Source organism: Hypanus sabinus, chromosome 5 (assembly GCF_030144855.1).
Source record: "Hypanus sabinus isolate sHypSab1 chromosome 5, sHypSab1.hap1, whole genome shotgun sequence".
Lineage (NCBI taxonomy): Eukaryota > Metazoa > Chordata > Chondrichthyes > Myliobatiformes > Dasyatidae > Hypanus > Hypanus sabinus.
In genome coordinates, this window is record NC_082710.1 from 163,429,772 (window position 1) to 163,449,690 (window position 19,919).

The 19,919-nt window shown below is 45.5% G+C and overlaps 1 protein-coding gene across 2 annotated transcripts in view; it reads right to left on the reverse strand.

The window, feature by feature from the left end:
- Nucleotides 1–8,052: 8,052 nt before the first annotated feature.
- LOC132394527 (uncharacterized) overlaps nt 8,053–19,919 on the reverse strand; it is a 123,399-nt gene continuing 111,532 nt past the window's right edge. For both annotated transcript variants that reach the window (XM_059970804.1, XM_059970803.1), the window contains exons 17-18: nt 10,298–10,344; nt 8,053–9,789 (exon numbers count right to left, since the gene is read on the reverse strand). In XM_059970804.1, the coding sequence (XP_059826787.1) occupies nt 9,712–9,789; nt 10,298–10,344 (125 nt within the window). In that variant the 3' untranslated portion in view covers nt 8,053–9,711. The remainder of the gene's footprint in view (nt 9,790–10,297; nt 10,345–19,919) is intronic.

The window sequence follows — 19,919 nt, forward strand, 5'->3', positions numbered from 1 at the left end:
ACCCAGTAACATGTCTTTCCTTTTCAAATGCGTTGAGCTCCAACTGATCCCACGTGAATTCCAGCTGAATATCCACCCTTTACATTTCAGAACCACCCTGGATCACGGGTGGGTTCCAACTTCCCAGCGACCTATGGTCTCACGTTCAAGGACTCCACAACTCATTGTCTCCATATGTTTGTTTGTATATTTATCTATCTATTTATTTATTTATATGTTTATATATTTTTGTTATTTGCACAGTTTTCTATCTTTTACAATTGGTCGGTTGTCAGTCTTTGTGTGCAGTTTATCATTGATTCTATTGTATTTCTTTGTTCTGATGCCTGTGAGGAAGCTAATGTCAGGGTATGATTCACGTCCTTTGATAATAAATTTACTTTGAACTTTCTCCTCGCAGTATCCCTCGCTGAGATCCATGCTAACTCCGCTGAGACATGCAATCTCCTGACCCCTCTCTACAACAACCTGTCTCAGCGCTGTCGTGATCCACAATTCCACTTTATCCTCTGTAACATTCGGTGCTGACACAGACAACGTGTCCCCTCCTTTCCAAAACGAACGACTGTAAACCTCAACAAAGCCGCTCCTGGGTTTCCTTTGCCTCTTCACTTTCCACACTGACAAGTCCCAACTCCCCCCAACCCCCTCACTCCGCCGCATTCTCACCATCTACAGTCTGGATTCGAGACTGATCTTCCCCTCTCCTTTCCCGAGCGATCGGTCCTCAGCTTCTGACCTCACCCACATCTTTTCCCATCATTTTAATTTAATAATTCCAGTCCAATAAAGCCGCTGAACGCTTCATCTGCAGCCAGTGCCTCCGTGTCCATTTCTTTCTCACAGAGCGGACTGTTGGAACTCTGGAACGGCCTTTGTCCCGTCCAACCCACCCTCGCCTCCTCTGCGGCTCAATATTGACTTCGGGCGAAGGGTCTTTGACCAGAAACGTCGTGTTTCTCTTTCCACTGATGCTGCCTAACCTGCCAAGCGTTTCCAACATTTTGTTTTTAAAACTCAATCTTACCCTGAGTTTTAAAAACCTGAGGGTGGCGGGGTGGAGATACGTCTCTACCAGAGGAGGTGTAAGGCGCTCCTTACCCCCGCTCGCCTGCAGGTCACCCTCGGGCAAAGTGTAGCACCTGCTTCACCTCGGATCAGGGACATGTGGAGCCACGGGAGCAGGTGGTGGGTGGTCGTACGAGCAGACGGTGCATATCACAAGCCCTGGTTATGCGACCACTGACGCCAGGCAGACAATCTCTGAAGAGTACCGATAATGGCTGGGGTCACCCTCTTGTAAAGACACTGCCCAGGAGATGGCAATGGCAAACTCCTTCTGTTGAAAAAAATTGCCAAAGAAAAATCAGGGTCATGGAAAGACCGTGATCGCCCACGTCATACAGCACGGCAGATAACGATCGAACGGTCTTACCCTGGGAAGTTGTTCCGTCACCAAGCTTCCCTTTGTAGTTCCCGTAGAGTCGCTGATGGATCATTCATAAATCCCACTGTCGTTGATCTGCAGGTCTCTCAGTAACAGTGAAGCGTTCTCCGGGAAAAGCAGCGCCCGGTGTTTATACGGTTCGGAGACAGTGATGAGCGATCTACCGTCATTGAGGTGACATTCTTGCCCCGAGAAGCAGGTATATTCCACACATACACTAGCGTTCCCGCCTCTGGTCCATGTGATCCGCAGATACCCGTGTGGGTCCGGGACTGTGTAAGAGACGGGCAGGAGCACGGACTGGCCGGCGGTTCCATTCACTCTGTCCTGATGCACCCTCAGTGTGAGAGCGGCTGAAGGTGGAGATGGGAATTGTTATAATATACAGTGGCGACATTTAAACAATAAACGCAAGCACTGTTTGGGCTGCAGAGTGTAACTAACTGAAATAAATCTTGTCGGTGTTTCACACATCTCACCACCGCGCTGTAATGATCTCGGACCCGCTTGGTTTAATGTGGGATCTTTCTGTTCTCCGGCCCATTGAGTCTGAGCCGTTCCCCAACAACAGTCCCAGGCCGGGACATCCAGTGTTACGATCCACCGGTCCCCGGGGAAGGACCAGCGGCTCGATAATTCTGTACCTTCGGGTCACCGTTAAACACTGACTGGTGGACAGCGCCGGGGTCGGGAGGTTGTGGAACAGGTGCGGGTCCATCCCGGGGAGAATCGGCTGCATTCCCGCCCCGGGATTACCCGGACAGTTCTGATTCAGCCAACAGCGATTCCGAGTCGAATCAGACAGTGAAGGAGGCCGATCGGCCCATGGAGCCTATTTGGAAAACTTTCCTGTCGTTATGTTATTGACACAAACCCAATTTCCAAACAGAACCCAAGAGCTGAACACGCGGGAGCTACGGATCTGGTTCACTGAACGGGCGGATTTTCCCAGATAATTCCTCAGACACGCCTACATCCCAAATAAACGCTACAAGGCAGAATCGCGATGGTTAACCGCGGTGATTTTCACCGGTAACAGCAGAGAGGTAAGCGAAAATAGCGAGACCGCACACTCCGGGAGCCTCTGTAAACCGCATGGTGCTGCGGGCTGCGTTAAACTGTTGAGGGACGTTGAGTTCACGGGGCGAATGTTCGGCCACTGTCAGTGAGTTTCACAACTCCGCAGTGATACTCACCCAGTCTCGGGTCCCGGGAGCGGGTGGGGTTCCGGCCTCAACAACCCAACATTAACCCTTTGATAGTTATTATTTTAACCTCTGGGGAGTGTCGGGACAAAACCAGCATCAGGGGGATGTCCACTTTCCGCAATCTGCGGGCCCCGCACCGCAGTCTCGGCGGAACAGTGGAAATGACCCGTGGCTGTGAGCTCCCACATCTCGGAGCGGACATTGTCAACGGGGATCTGTCAACTCTAACTTCCTTGGGACGAGCGCACTGAAGACTCCCGATTGAAGACCGGCGGAGGGTCAACATCTCAGATCCACGCGAAAGAAATTCCTCCTCACCTCTGTTCTAAAAGGAGATCCTTTTATTCTGTGGCTGTGTGGACTCCCCCACTACAGGAAACATTCTCTCCTCATCCACACTATCCACGCCTTTCAACATTACACACGTTTCAATGAGATCTCTCCACGCTCTTCCAAACCCCAGTGAGGACAGGCCCAGAACCATCAAAATAAAACCTCTGCCCGAAACGTCAGCTCCTTATTCCTCTCCATAAATGCTGCCTGGCCTGCTGAGTTCCTCCAGCATTTTGTCTGCGTTACTCTGGATTTCCAGCATCTGCAGAACCTCTTGTGTTTACCCTTGGCCCCGTCTACTATGATCCGGCATCGTTGGAAAAGGCTGAGACTCTGCAGTGTCCCTTGTTCCCGTCATTCACTGAATAGGTGCCGAGAGAACAGCTGACGGGGTCGGTGTGGGACAGACGTGCTCAGGTTTGTTGAAACTAAAACCATTTGTTACAACTCAGGCTATAGCTTTCCCCGGAGTGAAATGTACGGGGCTTCGCAACTCCGCCTGTCGCTGAAAAATAGCTTCCATCAGCATGGACCCCACCATCCAGGCCGTGCTCTCTTCTCGCTGCTGCCATCAGGAGGGAGGTACAGGAGCCTCAGGTCCCAGATCACCAGGTTTAGGGACAGTTATTTCCCACAACCATCAGGCTCTTGGACCAGTGGTGATGACTTCACTCAACTTCACTCACCCCAACACTGATCCTGAAACCTGTGGACTCTTCAAATCATGTTCTCGATATTTATGGCTTATTTCTATTTTGGCTTTTTTAATTTTTCTATTTGAACAATTAATTTTGTCTTTTGCACATTGGTTGTTTGTCCTGCTTTGTTATGAGTGACTTTTCATTGATTCCATCGTGTTTCTTGGGATTTGCTGCGAATGATCGTAAGAAAATGAATCTCGGGATTGTTTACGGTGACATATATGTACTTTGATAATGAATTTTCTTTGAACTTTGAATATGAAGCTCCCATAAGTGGTGATCTCCGGGATGTTAGGGTTAATTCCCATCATGGGAAACGCCTGTGTGTGAGTTTGTTTAACATGGGGAGGCTGATGCAGAAAAACATAAGACCATAAGATATAGGAGCAGAAGTAGGCCATTCAGCCCATCGAGTCTGGTCTGTCGTTGAATCAAGGGCTGATCCAATTCTTTGTCAGCCCTACTCCCTTAACTTCTCTACCTACCCTTTGATGCCCTGGCTAATCAAGAACCTATCTATCTCTGTCTTAAATGCACCCAATGACTTAGCCTCCACAGCCACTTGGCAACAAATTTCACAGATTTCTCCACATCTCTGTTCTAAATGGATGTCACTCAATCCTGAAGTTGTGCCCTCTTGACCTAGACTCCCCTACCAAGGGGAAATAGCTTTGCCAAATCTAATCTGTCGATGCCTTTAACATTCAGAATGCATCTATGAGATCAGCCCTCAATTTAATGAACTCCAGGGAATACAGCCCAAGAGATTCCAGATGTTCCTCATACTGTAACCCTTTCAATCCTGGAATCATTCTCGTGAATCTTCTCTGAACCCTCTCCAATGTCAGTATATGCTTTGTAAAATAAGGAGCCCAAAACTGCACACAATACTCCAAGTGTGGTCTCGTGAGTGCATTATGGAGTCTTGACATCACATCCCTGCTCTTATCCAGTATTCTACAGGCGTATGCCAACATTACATACGCCTTCTTCACCACTGATTCAACCTGGAGATTAACTTTTAGAGTACCCTGCATAAGGACTCCCAAGTCCCTTTGCATCTCTGCATTTTTAATTCTCTCCCCATCTAAATAATGGTCTGCCTGTTTATTTCTTCCACCAACGTGCATGACCATACACTTTTCAACATTGTATTTCATTTGCCACTTCTTTGCCTATTCCCCTGAACTATCAAAGTCTCTCTGCAGGCTCTTTGTTTCTTCATACATCATAAAAAGCAGTGGTCCCAACACTGACCTGTGTGGAACTCCACTGGTAAGTGGCAGCCAGCCAGAATAGGATCCCTTTATTCCCACTCTCTGTTTTATACCGATCAGCCTATGCTCCACCCATGCTAGTAAATCCCCTGTAATTCCATGGGCTCTTATCTTGCTAAGTAACCTTATGTACAGCACCTTTTCAAGGGCATGCTAAAAATCCAAGTGTACTACATCTACTGCATCTGCTTTGTCTACCCTGCTTGTAATTTCCTCAAAAAATTGCAGGAGGTTAGTCAGGCAGGATTTTCCTTTCAGGAAGCCATGCTGGCTTTGGGCTATCTTGTCATATACCTCCTTGCATTCCATCACCTCATCCCTAACAATCGATTCCAACAAATGATATCAAGCTATCAGGTCTATAGTTTCTTTTCTGCTGCCTCCTACCCTTCTTAAATAGCGGAGTAACTTTTGCAATTTTCCAGTCATCCAGGACAATGCCAGAATCTATTGATTCTGGAAAAATCATTGTCACTGCCTCCACAGTCTCTCTAGCTAATTCCTTCAGAACCCGAGGGTGCATTCCATCACGCCTAGGAGATTTATCCACCCTCAGACCGTTAAACTTCCTGAGCACCTTCTCAGTCATAATTTTCACTGCACATACTTCACTTCCCTGACACTCTTGAATGTCTGATATACATCAGATGTCTTCCACTGTGAAGACTGATGCAAAATACGCACTCAGTTCCTCTGCCATCTCTGCATCTCTCATTACAATATCTCCAGTGTCATTTTCTATTGGTCCTATATCTACCCTAAACTCTTTTTTACCCTTTGTATACTTAATAAAACTTTTAGTATCTTTGATATTAGTTACCAGCTTCCTTTCGTAATTCATTTTTCTCTTCCTAATAACCTTCTTAGTTTCCTTCTGCAAGTTGTTAAAAGCTTCCCAATCTTCTATCTTCCCACTAGCTTTGGCTTCCTCGTATGCCCTCTCTTTTGCCTTTAATTTGGCTCTGACTTCACTTGTCAGCCCTGGTCGTGTCCTTCTTCCATTCAAAAAATTCTTTTGTTTGGAATATATCTTTCTTGCACTTCCCTCATTTTTCACAGAAACTCCAGCCATTGCTGCTCTGCTGTCCTTCCGACTAGTGTTCCTTTCCAGTGAACTTTGGCCACTTCCCTTCTCATGGCATAGTAATTTCCTTTATTCCACTGAAGTATCGACAAATTGGAATTTAGTTTCTCCTCACATTTCAAAGTGAACGATTGTATTGTGATCCCTAAGGGTTCCTTAACCTTAAGCTCTTTTTTCAGCTCCGGATCATTGCACAAAACCCAATCCAGCACAGTTGACCCCCTCGTGGCCTCAACAACAAGCTGTTCTAAAAAGCCATCCCTTAGACATTCTACAAATTCTCACTGCTGAGGTACAGTACTGGCCTGGTTTTCCCAATCCAATTTCCTGTTAAAAACCCCAACGATAATCATGATATTGCCATTCTGACACGCCTTTTCTATCTCCTGCTCTAATTTGTAATCCACATCCCGGATGCTGTTTAGAGGCCTGTATGAAACTGCCATTAGGGTCCTTTTACACTTGCCGTTATTTAACACAACCCATAGAGACGCTACACCTTCTGATCCTATGTCATCTCTTTCTAATGATTTAATATTATTTCTTATACACAGGGCCACAACACCCCCTCTGCCTACACCCTATCTTTCTGATGCACTGTATATCCTTGGACATTCAACTGCCAATGGCAGCCATCCTTCAGTCCAGTTTCACAGAGGGCCACAATGTCATACTTGCCAATCTGTAGCTGAATTTCAAGATCGTCCATTTTATTTCATATGCTGCCTGCATTCAAATACAACACTTTCAGTCCAGTATTTGTTGCTTTCTGTTTTAACTGCACCACACCTCTATTGCCCTGTAACTCATGCCACTGGCTGTGATTGTGCCTCATCTCCTGCCTGTCTTTTCTATTATCTCTGCTGCACACTATCTTTGACTTATTTCTGTTTTCACCTTCCTCAGCCCTCTCAGTCCGGTTCCCATCCCCTGCCAGATTAGTTTAAACCCTCCCTAACAGCTCTATTAAACCTGCCTGCTGGATATTGGACCCCTTTGGGTTCAGATGCACGGGCAGCTCCCACAGGTTCATTGACAGATCAGGGTCAGGGCCCAGTGACTGGGACCCTTCACTGCTGCAGCTTTCACTGTCTTTGTGGAGTTTGATCTTCTGCCAGCTCCACCATTGAGGTCTTAGTTGGATCATTCTTTGTCTGGAACCTTCCCCTTGTCATCATCACTGTGGTAACCATACCAGGAGATAAATTCCAGATGGCATTGCTCCTGGGACCTCCATCACCAGCCTCTCCATGACAAGGTGACGAACCTCGGAGAAGGATGTTGTACTAATGAGCCGCTTGCCTCTCCCTCACAGGTGGGACTGGCAAAGATCTCACGGCCCTCTATGAACAAAGGAAGAGGTGTGAATTTCCCAGTGACTTGGCCTTCAACGCTCCTCAGAGACCAACGAAATGGACTGCACTTATACAGCACCTTCAACACTAAGAGGATGCCCTGTTTGTAACTTGTGGGCCATTATAAATGTTCAATGAGATGCATGGAGAAGTTAACAGCATCCTCTCCCTCACTGTAGAGTTTTATGTTCCTTTGTTCATGTTCCAGCTCCCTAATAACTTCATTCATTACAGACCCAGTGACCTCATCTACAACGTACCCCACGAGAACTCTGACCCTTTGTTTTACCGACCCCTCCATCCTCCGTGTAATTTAAAACCAACCTGTTTTCAATCTTTCCCAGTTCTGACCTCCTCAACCTGAAACATTCATTCTGTCTCTCTTTCCAAAGATGCTGCCTGAACATCTGAGTCTGTCTAGCATTTTCTGTAGCATGGTAGCAAATTGGTTAGCACAATGCTTTATGGTACCAGCAACCCGGGTTCAATTCCCACCACTGTAAGGAGCTCGTACACACTCCCTGTGACTGTGTGGGTTTCCTCGGATGCTCCACTGTCCTCCCACAGTCCAAAGGTGGGAGGTTAATTGAACATTGTAAATTATCCCAAAGTTAGACTGATCCCATTAAAGAATTATCACCAACAGCAAAACAGAAGTGGTTTGTTTAATCAACAATGGCATATAAAGAGGCATCAGGTAACATATTTAAAATACAAATATACAAATGTACATACAGTATAGGATTAAAATATTCCAAAATCACCCTCCAATACAACATTCAAACTCAGAGTTTTACTGCAGTTTCACTGCTCACTGTACAGAAATGGGAGGGACTTTGTGAGGAAATGCTGTACCTGGTATTGGTACTGGGGAAAATCACAATCTTTATGGGATTTCTGATGACAGCATTGGTGTAACAGCCAGAGCAGTTTTAATACTTGTACAAAATGGAAAGGATTTCTGGGCTTGGATTCACTGGTTTAGTCTGATACAACAACACAAAGGTGGGGTGGAGTCTACACACTGTCCTCAGTTTAACTAACAGCAGACAATCTGGGCAGGAAAATGACAAATTTGATGCCGATCCCACAACGATTGCAAATGGGATCAGTGTAGATGGGTAACAAGGTCAGCATGGACTTGGTGGGCCGAAGGGCCTGTTTCTGTGCTGTGTGACTCTGTGACCCTTCTCAGGGTGGCCCAGGAGTAATAGTTGGATGTTTGTAGATTGATGAAGAAAATGCTCATCACTGATGTGTCACTCCGAGTTGGATGATGCCGGCCTCATTATTATACTTAGGGTTAACGATCTGTGTATGAATGGGGATTATTGTCCTGAAACTGTAGCCGGGTGATTTCATTGCACAGATTCCAGTAAACAGGTGAACAGAGGAACTCCAGTTCCAACTGACTCCTGCAAGGGTACAAAGGGTAACTCCTGTAACACCGACGTGATGGAAGAGCAATGCCATGGCCGAGAGTGAAAATGGTGACATCGGGATGTTCAGTTTGATCTCTCTCAGCTGCCAGCACTTCACCTCTCTGCTACGACAGGGGAAGTCAGCCTCGATGGCACAAACAAATACAAGCAATAGGAAGTGCTGCTGCTTCACAAACAGATTGGAAATGATGGGAAAGGAGAGGGACTCAGAGAGACCTTGTCATTCTGGTGGGGAACATTAACCACAAGAGGTGCTTGTTGTACAAGGGGCCTTGGTGACCCTCCAGGGCTCCAGCCAGGCAGCAGCAAGGAGTAAAGTGTGAGATGTGGTAGAGATCAGCAATGAATGATCCCGAGGCGAGGAATCTGAGAGGCAGTGATCTTGTCACAAAACAACAAATTTCATCTCATAACACAGTGACAATAAACCTGATTGTGGTTGTCTTCATCAGGCAAAGCAGTTCAGCTGTGTGTGGGAGCTGCGTTTGATGTCCCAGATTGCAGTCAGGACTGTCTTCTGAAGCACATATTATGTAGTTATTGCACCTTCCAGAGATCTAAATCAGAGACAAACCCATAAGGTCTTGTGGACCGAGCCCCTCTGGGCTCCCCTTTCATCATTCATTAAAATGATTCCGGTGCCAATGAGAATTTTGCCAGATTATCAAGGATTGAATTTCTCACCGGAAGCTGAGAGCTGAAATGAGTGCAGTGTTGTTCTCACTCAGGGTGAGACAAGTTACAGCTGCAGAGCACCATGTTCCCCACTGTCGGAGGGAAGGATTTTCCAGGCTCCAGTCTACAGCAGGGACACAGAACCTGCCCTCACAGTCACCTCTGGAACTGAAGGCTGCTGTGTCCCTTCTAACTGACCGGATGTTTTTCGGGTTCAGCTTCGTGACCTGGGCTGAGAGTTTGTAATTCCTGCACTTCTCCACGACCCTAAAATGGACAGAATGTGTTTGTTATTCATGATGACAAATCTTCACTTTGTTCACTGAGATAAAGATGGGACAGAGTGACGGGCAGAGTGGGGTGAGGGGTGAGGGACAGGGCAGGGGAGGGGAGTGGGATGAGGGAGAGGCAGAGGTGACTAATTGGACATAACTGATGTTACAAAGGGGTCAGACAGAGACAACCACTTTCTGCAGAACCAGATACAGACTGGGAGAAATGGTAAATATCCATAATCGTGTCCAAACAAGAATGTCATGAAACACTAAGGGATCCTGTCCATTAGATTAAACTTAAGCAGATATTATCGACAGTAACAGAGGTCAGGATTCCCACTAACCCATGTGTCAATAAATGAGAGAGAGTGACGTTATAAATACAGCAGGAAGATTCCAGTGAGTTTATACATGTGTGAATTGAGAGAGGGAGAAATAACAGTGAATTTACAAACTATTTAAACACAAGAAAACTGCAGGAATTTATATGAACAAAATACCTGTTTTTTATCAGCATGGTTGTTCTCATTATTACCTTCGTTTCTGCCTGTAATTAATGAAATAATCCTTTATAAGTTCTAATGAATGATATACATTGTTGAAGATTATTTGTTGCGATTTTAACCGACCATTTATTCACAGCTGAGTCACAGATTTGCACAGCACAGAAACAGGCCCTTTGGCCCATCTCATCATGCTGTGCATTTTGCCCATCGACACCATTTCCATTTGTCCACGAGGTCCATACCCTTCAAAACCATCTCTATTTAAATGCCTTTCTAAATCCTTCTTGTAATATTAAACATAACGTCTCCTCCTCTGACAGTGTGTTCCAGATGTCAATCACTGTTTTAAAAACAAATCCCACACATCTCCTTTAGAACTCCTTCCACTCAGCTTAAACCCAAAAGTTGTTTTTGATACCCCTGCCATACCTCAGGAAATGATTTTCACTCTCTATCCCATCTGTGCCTTTCACAACCTTGTATGCTTATATAAAGGTCACTCCTCAGCTGCCTTCACTCCAGGGAAACCAAGCCCAGCCGATGCAATCGCTCCCCAGAACCAAACTCCTCCAATCCAGCAACATCCTGGCGAATCTCCTCTGCACTCTCTCCAGTGCAACCACATCCTTCCTGTAGTGTTGTGACCAGAACTACACACAGTACTCCCAGTGTGGCCTATCCAGTGTTTTGTAAAGTTGCAATGTAGAATCATAGAGAATACAGCACGGGTACAGGCCCTTCAGCCCAACCAGTCCATGCTGACCACATTGTTCTCCCAGCTCGTAACAATTTACTGTATTTGCCCCATATCCCTCCAAGCACTGACCCTGAATGTACCGATCCAAGTATTTCCCATGTGAAAAGATTGTACTTCCCACAACCACTTCCTCTGGCAGTTCATTCCATCTACTCACCAACCTCTGTGTGAAAAAGTTGCTCCTCGGATCCCTGTTAAATCTTTCCCCTCTCTCCGAAATCTCTGCCCCCTAGTTTTGGGCTCCCCTCCCTGGGGAAGGCTGATTCCATCCACCTTGTCTATGTTTCTCATTATTTTGAACATTTCCATATGGCCTCTTTCCCCTAATGTCAGGGTGCTGGAGCAGGGATCCAATCTCAGACCCAGTACTGTGCACACAGTGATATCAATTGAGTAACAAATCCTGAGGGACATCAAAGTTCAGGCAGAGATCAAAACATACAGAGAAATCCAAAAACCAGAATCAGGAAACAGGCTGTCGATATTCAGACAGACGGAGTACAGATACAAATGGTGGAAAGGCTCAGGAAAACTCACCGGCACAATCTGGCAACAAGCAGGTGAAAACACAGGACTGAAATACACTGAGCAATAGATACAGGTGGCAGCAACACAGGTAATATTGAGAAACAGGTGAGAGAGGGAGTAGTCAGTAATACAGAGACTGGAGTAGAGCAGGAGCGGGGACAGGAGCACACGGGAATACAAAACCACAGACTGACAGCGAGGTGGAAACACACAAACAGACAGAGGTCAACTGGAGGTAATGACAGCTGTGTCCTAATCCATAAAGACAGCCTGGCCAGCCTCTCTCTATAACTCTCGTCTTGACAATGTCCTCGTAAATCTTTTCTGCACTTGTTTTAGTTTCATTACATCTTTCCTATAACAGGCTGAACAAAACTGTACACAGTACTCCAAGTGTGGCCTTATCAATGACTTATACAACTGCAACATAATGTCCCAACTCCTCGACTCAATATCCTGACTGAAGATGGTCAGCATGTTAAATTCCACTTACCACTCTCTTAAAATCCCCCCACTTGTTCCATTTGTTTTTTACCCATCAAACAACCCCTTCCCATCAACACCTGTTGGATCCTGGCTAATTTTCTCAATATTAGCCGTGCTCCAGTTTTGGATCTACCCTGTGGACCTATGCTATCCTTTTCCATCACTACGTTAAAATTAAAAGAATTATGGTCACCAGAGCCAAAGCTCCCTGATGGCAGGTAGGCTGGTGCCAGAGATGGGTTGGGCAGCTTTGACTATCCATTGTAGTGCCTTCCTGTCCACCACAATGCAGTTTCTGTACCAAGCAGTGATGCTTGTATTGTATCTGTAGAAAGATTTGAGTATGGACGTGCAAAATCTAAAAGGCCATAAGACATAGGAGCAGATTTAGGCCATTCAGCCCATCGAGTCTGCTTTGTATTTCATCATGGTGGATCCCTGATTCCACTCAACCATACACCTGCCTTGTCGCCATAATGTCCTGACCAATTAGGAAACGATCAACTTCTGCCTTAAATATATGCACAGTTTTGCTTCCCATTTAGATAATATTCCACACATTTGTTCCTCTTACCAAAATACATTATCATACATTTCCCAACACTGTATTCCATCTGCCACATTTTTGCCCATTTTTCCAATTTGGCTTAAGTCCTGCAGTAATTACATTGCTTCCTCAGCACTATCCCTCTGCCTATCTCACATCATCTGCAAACTTTGCCACAAAACCATCAATTCTGTTATCTAAATCATTGACAAACAATGTGAGAAGCAGCGATCCCAATATTGACCCCTGAGGAACTCCACTAGTCACCGGCAACCAACCAGAAAAGGCCCCTTTTATTCCCACTCACTGCCTCCTGCCGGTCAGCCATTCCTCTGTCCATGCCAGTATCTTTCTTGTAATGTCACAGAATTTTATCTTGTTAAGCAGCCTCATGTGTGGCACCTTATCAAATGCCTTCTGAGAATCAAAGTAAATGACATCCACTGCCTCTCCTTTGTCCACTCTGCTTGTTACTTCCTTGAAGAACACTAACACATTTGGCAGGCAAGGTTTCCCTTCATGGAAAGAATGCTGACTTTGACTTATTTTATCATTAGTCTCCAAGTAACTTGAAACCCCACCATTAATAATACACTCCAACACTTACCCAACCACTGAGGTTAGGCTAACTGGATTAAAGTTTCCTTTCTTTTGACTTCCTCTCTTCTTAAAAAGTAGAGTGACATTTGCAATTTTCCAGTCCTCCAGGACCATGCCAGAGTCAAGTGATTCTTGAACAATTATGACCAATGCATCCGTTATCTCTTCAGCAACATCTCTCAGGACTCTGGGATATGGTCCATTTGGTCCAGGTGACTTAGCACATTAAGACTTTTCAGTTTGCCTAGCACGTTTTTCTTTGTAATAGCAATGGTACTCACTCCTGCTCCCTGACACTCTGGCACACTGCTCGTGTCTTCCACAGTGAAGACAGATGCAAAGTACCCAATAGGCCCATCTGCCATTTCGTTCTCCCCCATTACTACCTCCCCAGCATCATTTTCCAGTGGTCCCGTATCAACTGTCACCTCCGTTTTACTCTTTCTAGAAGTGAAAAAATCTTTAGGTATCCTGTGTTATATCATTGGCTAGTGTACCCTCATATTTCATCTGTTCCCTTCTTCTAGCTTTTTAATTGCCTTTTGTTGGATTTTAAAAGCTTCCCAATCAGCCAACTTCCCACTCACTTTTGCTATCTTATATGACCTTTCCCTGGCTTTTATGCGGTTTTTAACTTTCTCTGTTGGCCACGGTTGCCCTGCTATTTGAGAACTTCCTCTTCTGTGGGTCATATCTGTCCTGGGCCTTGTGAACTATACCAAGAAACTTCAGTCATCTTTGGTCTGCCGTCATCCCCACCAATAGCCTCCTCCAATCCACCTGGGCAAACTCCTCTCTCATGCCTCTGTAATTCCCTTTATTCCCTTGTGATACTGATACACGTGAGTTATGCTTCTCACTGTCAAATTGCAGTATGAATCCAATCAGATTATGATCACTGCCTCCTAAGGGTTCCTTTACGTTAAGCTCCCTAATAAGATCTGGGTTATTACACAACACCCAATCTAAGATAACCTTTCCCCAAGTAGGCTCAAGCACAAGCTACTCTAAAAAGTTATCTTGTAGACATTCAACAAATTCCCTCTCTTGCAATCCGACACCAACCTGATTTTCCCAATCCCCTTGCATATTGAAGTCTACCCTGACAATTGTGTCACTACCCTTATTATATGTCTTCTTCAGCTCTCTTTGCAATCTTAACCCCACATCTTGGATACTATTTTGAGGCCTAAATATGATTCCCATAATGGTTTTTATTTACCGTTGCAATTTCTTATCTCCATCCACAAAGGTTCAACATTCTCTAACCCCATGTCACCTCTTTCTAAAGACGTAATTCCATCTCTTACCAGTGGAGACACACTGCTGCCTCTGTCTTCCTGCTTTTCCTTTCAATACAAGGTATATCCTTTGATGTTAAGCTCCCAGCTAGAGCCTTCTTTCCGCCATGACTCAGAGATGCCCACTATGTCATATCAACCAATCTCTAATTGCGTCATGAGTTCATGCATCATATTCCGAATGATACATGCATTTAAATACAGCACCTTCAGTCCTTCATTCTTCACCCTGGTGAATTTTGCCTCTGTGCTATAACAGACTACCCTGGCTATCCAGATGACTAAACTTGCTCTTGCAAGTTACTGCTTTATCCCCATGTCTTGCTCCAGCTCAGAGTCCCATCCCACTCCCAAACACTCTTGTAAGGATATTGACCCCTTTCTGGCTCAAGTGTGTACTGTCTATCTTCTACAGGTTGCCTCCATCCCCAGAGGAGATCCCAATGACCCAAGAACCTGAACATTTGCCACTGCCCCAGCTTCCCCACCATGAATTCATCCAGCCCATCTTTCAATTTCTGACCTTACTTAGTGTCCCAATTCTTATATTTTATGGCCCAAATTATGAAGACAAGCATACTGTCTACATTCTTCTCCACACTTTCACCCTCTTATTCACATTAAGGCTTCTTTAAGAGAACTTCCCTCTTTAAGAGAACTATGAACTTGGGTAGTTGTCTCCAACTTCCACCCTGCCCTTAAATTCACTTCATCCATTTCTGACGCCTCTCTCTCCTTTCTCGATCTATCTGTCTCCATCTCTAGGAATGAACTATCTACTGATATTTTTCATAATCCTACTGACTCCCTTGGCTATTTTGACTGCAGCTCCTCCCAGCCAGTCTCCTGTAAAAATGCCACCACATCTATTCCCAGGATAAGATTTTCCTTTCCAGGACATCAGAGAAGTCCTATTTCAAGGAACAGGGTTTTCCTTCCCCTACAATTGATGCTACCCTCACCTGCATCCTCTCCATTCCTGGACATCCACCCTCACCACATCATCTCAGCCCCTTAACAGGGGGAAAGTTCTCCTTGTCCTCACCTACCACTCACGAACATCCAGCAGATCATTCTCTGCAACCTCTGCCATCTTCAATGGGACCCAATCACCAAATGACATTTTTACCTCCCCCTCACCTTTCTGCTTTCTGTGATTCCCTTGTTCATTCATCCCTCCCCATTAATCTCCCTCCTGGCACATCCCTGCATGCGAAAGAGGTGCTAAACCTGCCTATTCACCTCATCACTCAGCTCAGTCCAAGGCACCAATGTATTGCCCCCAGGTGAGGCAACACTTTATCTCCAATCTATTGGGCTTGTCTACTGTAACTGGTGCTCCTGATGCAGCCTCCTCTGCGTTACTGAGACACGATGCAGATCGGGAAACATTTTGTTGAGAACCTTCCCTCCATCTGCAAACAAGCAGAGTTTTCCAGTGGCCAACCATTTAAATTCTATTCCCCATTCTGACATGTCGGTCCAAGGCCTCCTCCACTGTAATGTGAGGCCACTCTCAGGCTGGAGGAGCAAAACCCATTATTCCATCTGGTAGCCTCCAACCTGATGGCATGAATAACGATTTCTCCAACTTTCAGTACTTTTCCCCTCCCCTTCCCTCTTCTGCTATACCCACTCTGGCACCCCCAGCCCCCCATTCCACCTCTTCTCTTCTCCTCACCTACCTATCACCACCCACTGGTGCCCCTCCTCCTTCCCTTTTTCCCATGGTGCACTCTCCTCTCCTGTCAGATTCCTCTCCAGCCCTTTGCCTTTTCCAGCTATCACCTCCCCGCTTCTTACTTCATCCCACTCCCCCACCCAGCTGGCTTCACATATCACATTGTAGCTTGTACTCCTTCCCCTTCCCCAGCACATTGTGCTGGTTTCTTCACCTTCCTTTCCAGTCCTGAAGAAGGGTTTAGGTCTGAAACCAACTATTTACTCATTTCCATGTATACTGCCTGACCTGCTGCATTCCTCCAGCATTTTGTGTGTGTTGCTGTGACCTTGCAATCCTCAGTCTCTCTGTTCAACATTTTTACCAGGTGCTGCAGATGTCCAAGCCCTGTTTTGATTTGACAAAATGCACAACCTTGTACTTGTCAGGATTAAGTTCCAGTTGCTAATGCTCTACCCAACTTTCCAGCTGCTCCATATCCTATTGCAGACCTGGACAGTTTTCCTCCCCACCCACAACACCCCAAATCTCATGTCATCTGCAAACTTACTAATCATACCTCCTACACTCACAACTAAGTCATTAATATAGAACCATAGAACACTACAGCACAGTACAGGCCTTTCAGCCCTCCATGTTGTGCCAACTCATATAATCCTTAAATAAAAAGTACTAAACCCACATTACCCCATAACCCTCCATTTTTCTTTCATCCATGTGCCTGTCCAAGAGGCTCTTAAATACCCCTAATGTTTTAGGCTCCACCACCATCCCTGGTAAGTCATTCCAGGCACTCACAAACCTCTGTGTAAAAAACTTACCCTGATGTCTCCCCTAAACTTCCCTCACTTAATTTTGTACATATGCCCTCTGATGTTCGCTACTGGTGCCCTGGGAAACAGGTACTGACTACCCACCCTATCTATGCCTCTCATAATCTTGTAGACCTCTATCAAGTCCCCTCTCATGCTTCTATGATCCAAAGAGAAAAGTCCCAGCTCTGCTAACCTTGCTTCATATGACTTGTACTCCAATCCAGGCAACGACCCGGTAAATCTCCTCTGCACCCTCTCCATAGATTCCACATCCTTCCTATAATGAGGTGACCAGAATTGAACACAATACTCTAAGTGCGGTCTCACCAGAGATTTGTAGAGTTGCAACATGACCTCTCTACTCTTGAACTCAATCTCCCTGTTAATGAAGCCGAGCAACCCATAGGCCTTCTTAACTACTCTATCAACCTGTGCAGCGACCTTGAGGGATGTATGGATTTGAACCCCAATGTCCCTTTGTTCATCCACACTCTTAAGTAACTGACCATTAATCCTGTACTCAGTCTTCTGGTTAGTCCTTCCAAAATGCATCATCTCACACTTGTCCGGATTGAACTCCATCTGCCATTTTTCTGCCCAACTCTGCAGCCTGTCTATATCCTCTTGTAACCTTCAACCACCTACAGTTCCATCCTCAACTCCTCTAATCTTCGTGTCATCCGCAAACTTATTCACCCATCCTTCCGCCTCTACATCCAGGTCATTTATAAAAATCACAAATAGCAGGGCTCCCAGGACAGATCCCTGCGGCACTCCACTAGTCACTGACCTCCAGGCAGAATACTTTCCTTCCACAACTACCCTCTGCTTTCTTCCTTTAAGTCAATTTTTTATCCAAACAGCCAAGGTTGCAGTGTGACATGCGAAGAGGATGTTAGGAGAATACAGGGAGACTTGGATAGGCTGAGTGAGTGGGCAGATACTTGGCAGATGTCATTCAATGTGAATAAATGTGAAGGTATCCACTTTGGAAGCGGGAACAAGAGGGCAGAGTATTGTCTGAAAGGTGTAGAGTTAGGTAAGGGAGAAATGCAAAGAGACCTAGGAGTCCTAGTTCACCAGTCAATGAAGGTGAATGAGCAAGTGCAACAGGCAGTGAAGAGGGCAAATGGAATGTTGGCCTTTGTTACAAGGGGAATTGAATACAAGAGCAAGGATGTCCTTTTGCATTTGTACAGGGCCCTGGTGAGACCGCACCTGGAATATTGTGTACAGTTTTGGTCTCCAGGTTTAAGGAAGGACATTCTGGCAGTTGAGGAAGTGCAGCGTAGATTCACTAGGTTGATTCCTGGGATGGCAGGGCTGTCTTATGCAGAGAGATTGGAGAGATTGGGCTTGTACACGCTGGAATTGAGGAGATTGAGAGGGGATCTGATTGAAACGTTTAAGATAATTAAAGGATTTGATAGGATTGAGGCAGGAAATATGTTCCAGATATTGGGAGAGTCCAGTACCAGAGGGCATGGATTTAGAATAAGAGGTCAGTTATTTTAAACACAGTTGAGGAAAAACTTCTTCTCCCAGAGAGTTGTGGAGGTGTGGAATGCACTGCCTCGGAAGACGGTGGAGGCCAATTCTCTGGATGCTTTCAAGAAGGAGCTGGATAGATATCTGATGGATAGGGGAATCAAGGAATATGGGGACAAGGCAGGGACTGGGTATTGATAGTGAATGATCAGCCATGATCTCAGAATGGTGGTGCAGACTTGAGGGGCTGAATGGTCTACTTCTGCACCTGTTGTCTATTGTCTATCCCATAACTCATGACTTTCTGGATGAGTCTCTCTTGTCAAATGCTTTGCGAAATTCCATGTAGATCTCATCCACTGCTCTACCCTCATCAATTTCTTTTGTTACCTCTTCAAAAAACTGAATCGTGCTTGTGAGGCATGATCTTCCCTTCACAAAGCCATTTTGACTATCCATGGGTAGACTGTACTTCTCCAAATGCTCGTAGATCCTATCCTTAAGAATCCTTTTCAGTAGTTTGCAGACCACCAACATAGGACTCACCGGTCTATAGTTCCCAGGTTTCTCCCTATTACCTTTTTTAAACAAGGGAACTACATTTGCCATTCTCCAGTCCTCCGGCACTTCCCCTGCAGCCAAAGAGGATTGAAAGATCATAGCTAATGCTCCAGCGATCTCTTCTCTCAATTCCCACAACAACCGAGGGGATTTATGAATCTTAATGTTTTTAAGAAGATCCAACACTTCTTCTTCCTTAATCTCCACAAAGTCCAGCACACAGGCCCGCTCTACCTCGACCTCATCCTGATCAAGATCCTTTTCACTTGTGAATACTGAGGCAAAGTATTAATTTAGGACCTCCCCAACCTCCTCCGCCTCCAGGCACATGTTGCCCTCTTTATCCTTTATCCTTCATTCTCGTCATCCTCCTATTCTTCACATATGCATAGAACGCCTTGGGGTTCTCCTTAATCCTACATGCCAAGGCCTTCTCATGCCCCCTTCAAGCTCTCCTAAGTCCTTTCTTTAGCTCCTTCCTGGCTACCCTATATTTCTCATAAGCCCCTCCTACCTTCTGCTTCTTATATCTAACATATGCTTCCTTTTTCCTCTTGATGAGTTGCCTCACATGTTTCGTCAGTCACTGTTCCCTTTTCCTACCATTTTTTCCTTGCCTCAGTGGGACAAACCTATCTTGAACCCAGCTCAAGTGGTCGCTAAACTTCTCCCACATTACTTCTGTGCTTCCCCCTTTGAACATCTGTTTCCAATTTACTCTCGCTAGCTCCTGCCTCATCCCTTCAAAGTTAGCCCTTCCCCAGTTAAGCACTTTACCATTTTGTCTGATTTTATCCCTTTCTATAGCTATGCTGAAGCTAAGGGAGTTGTGGTCACTCTCACCAAAATGCT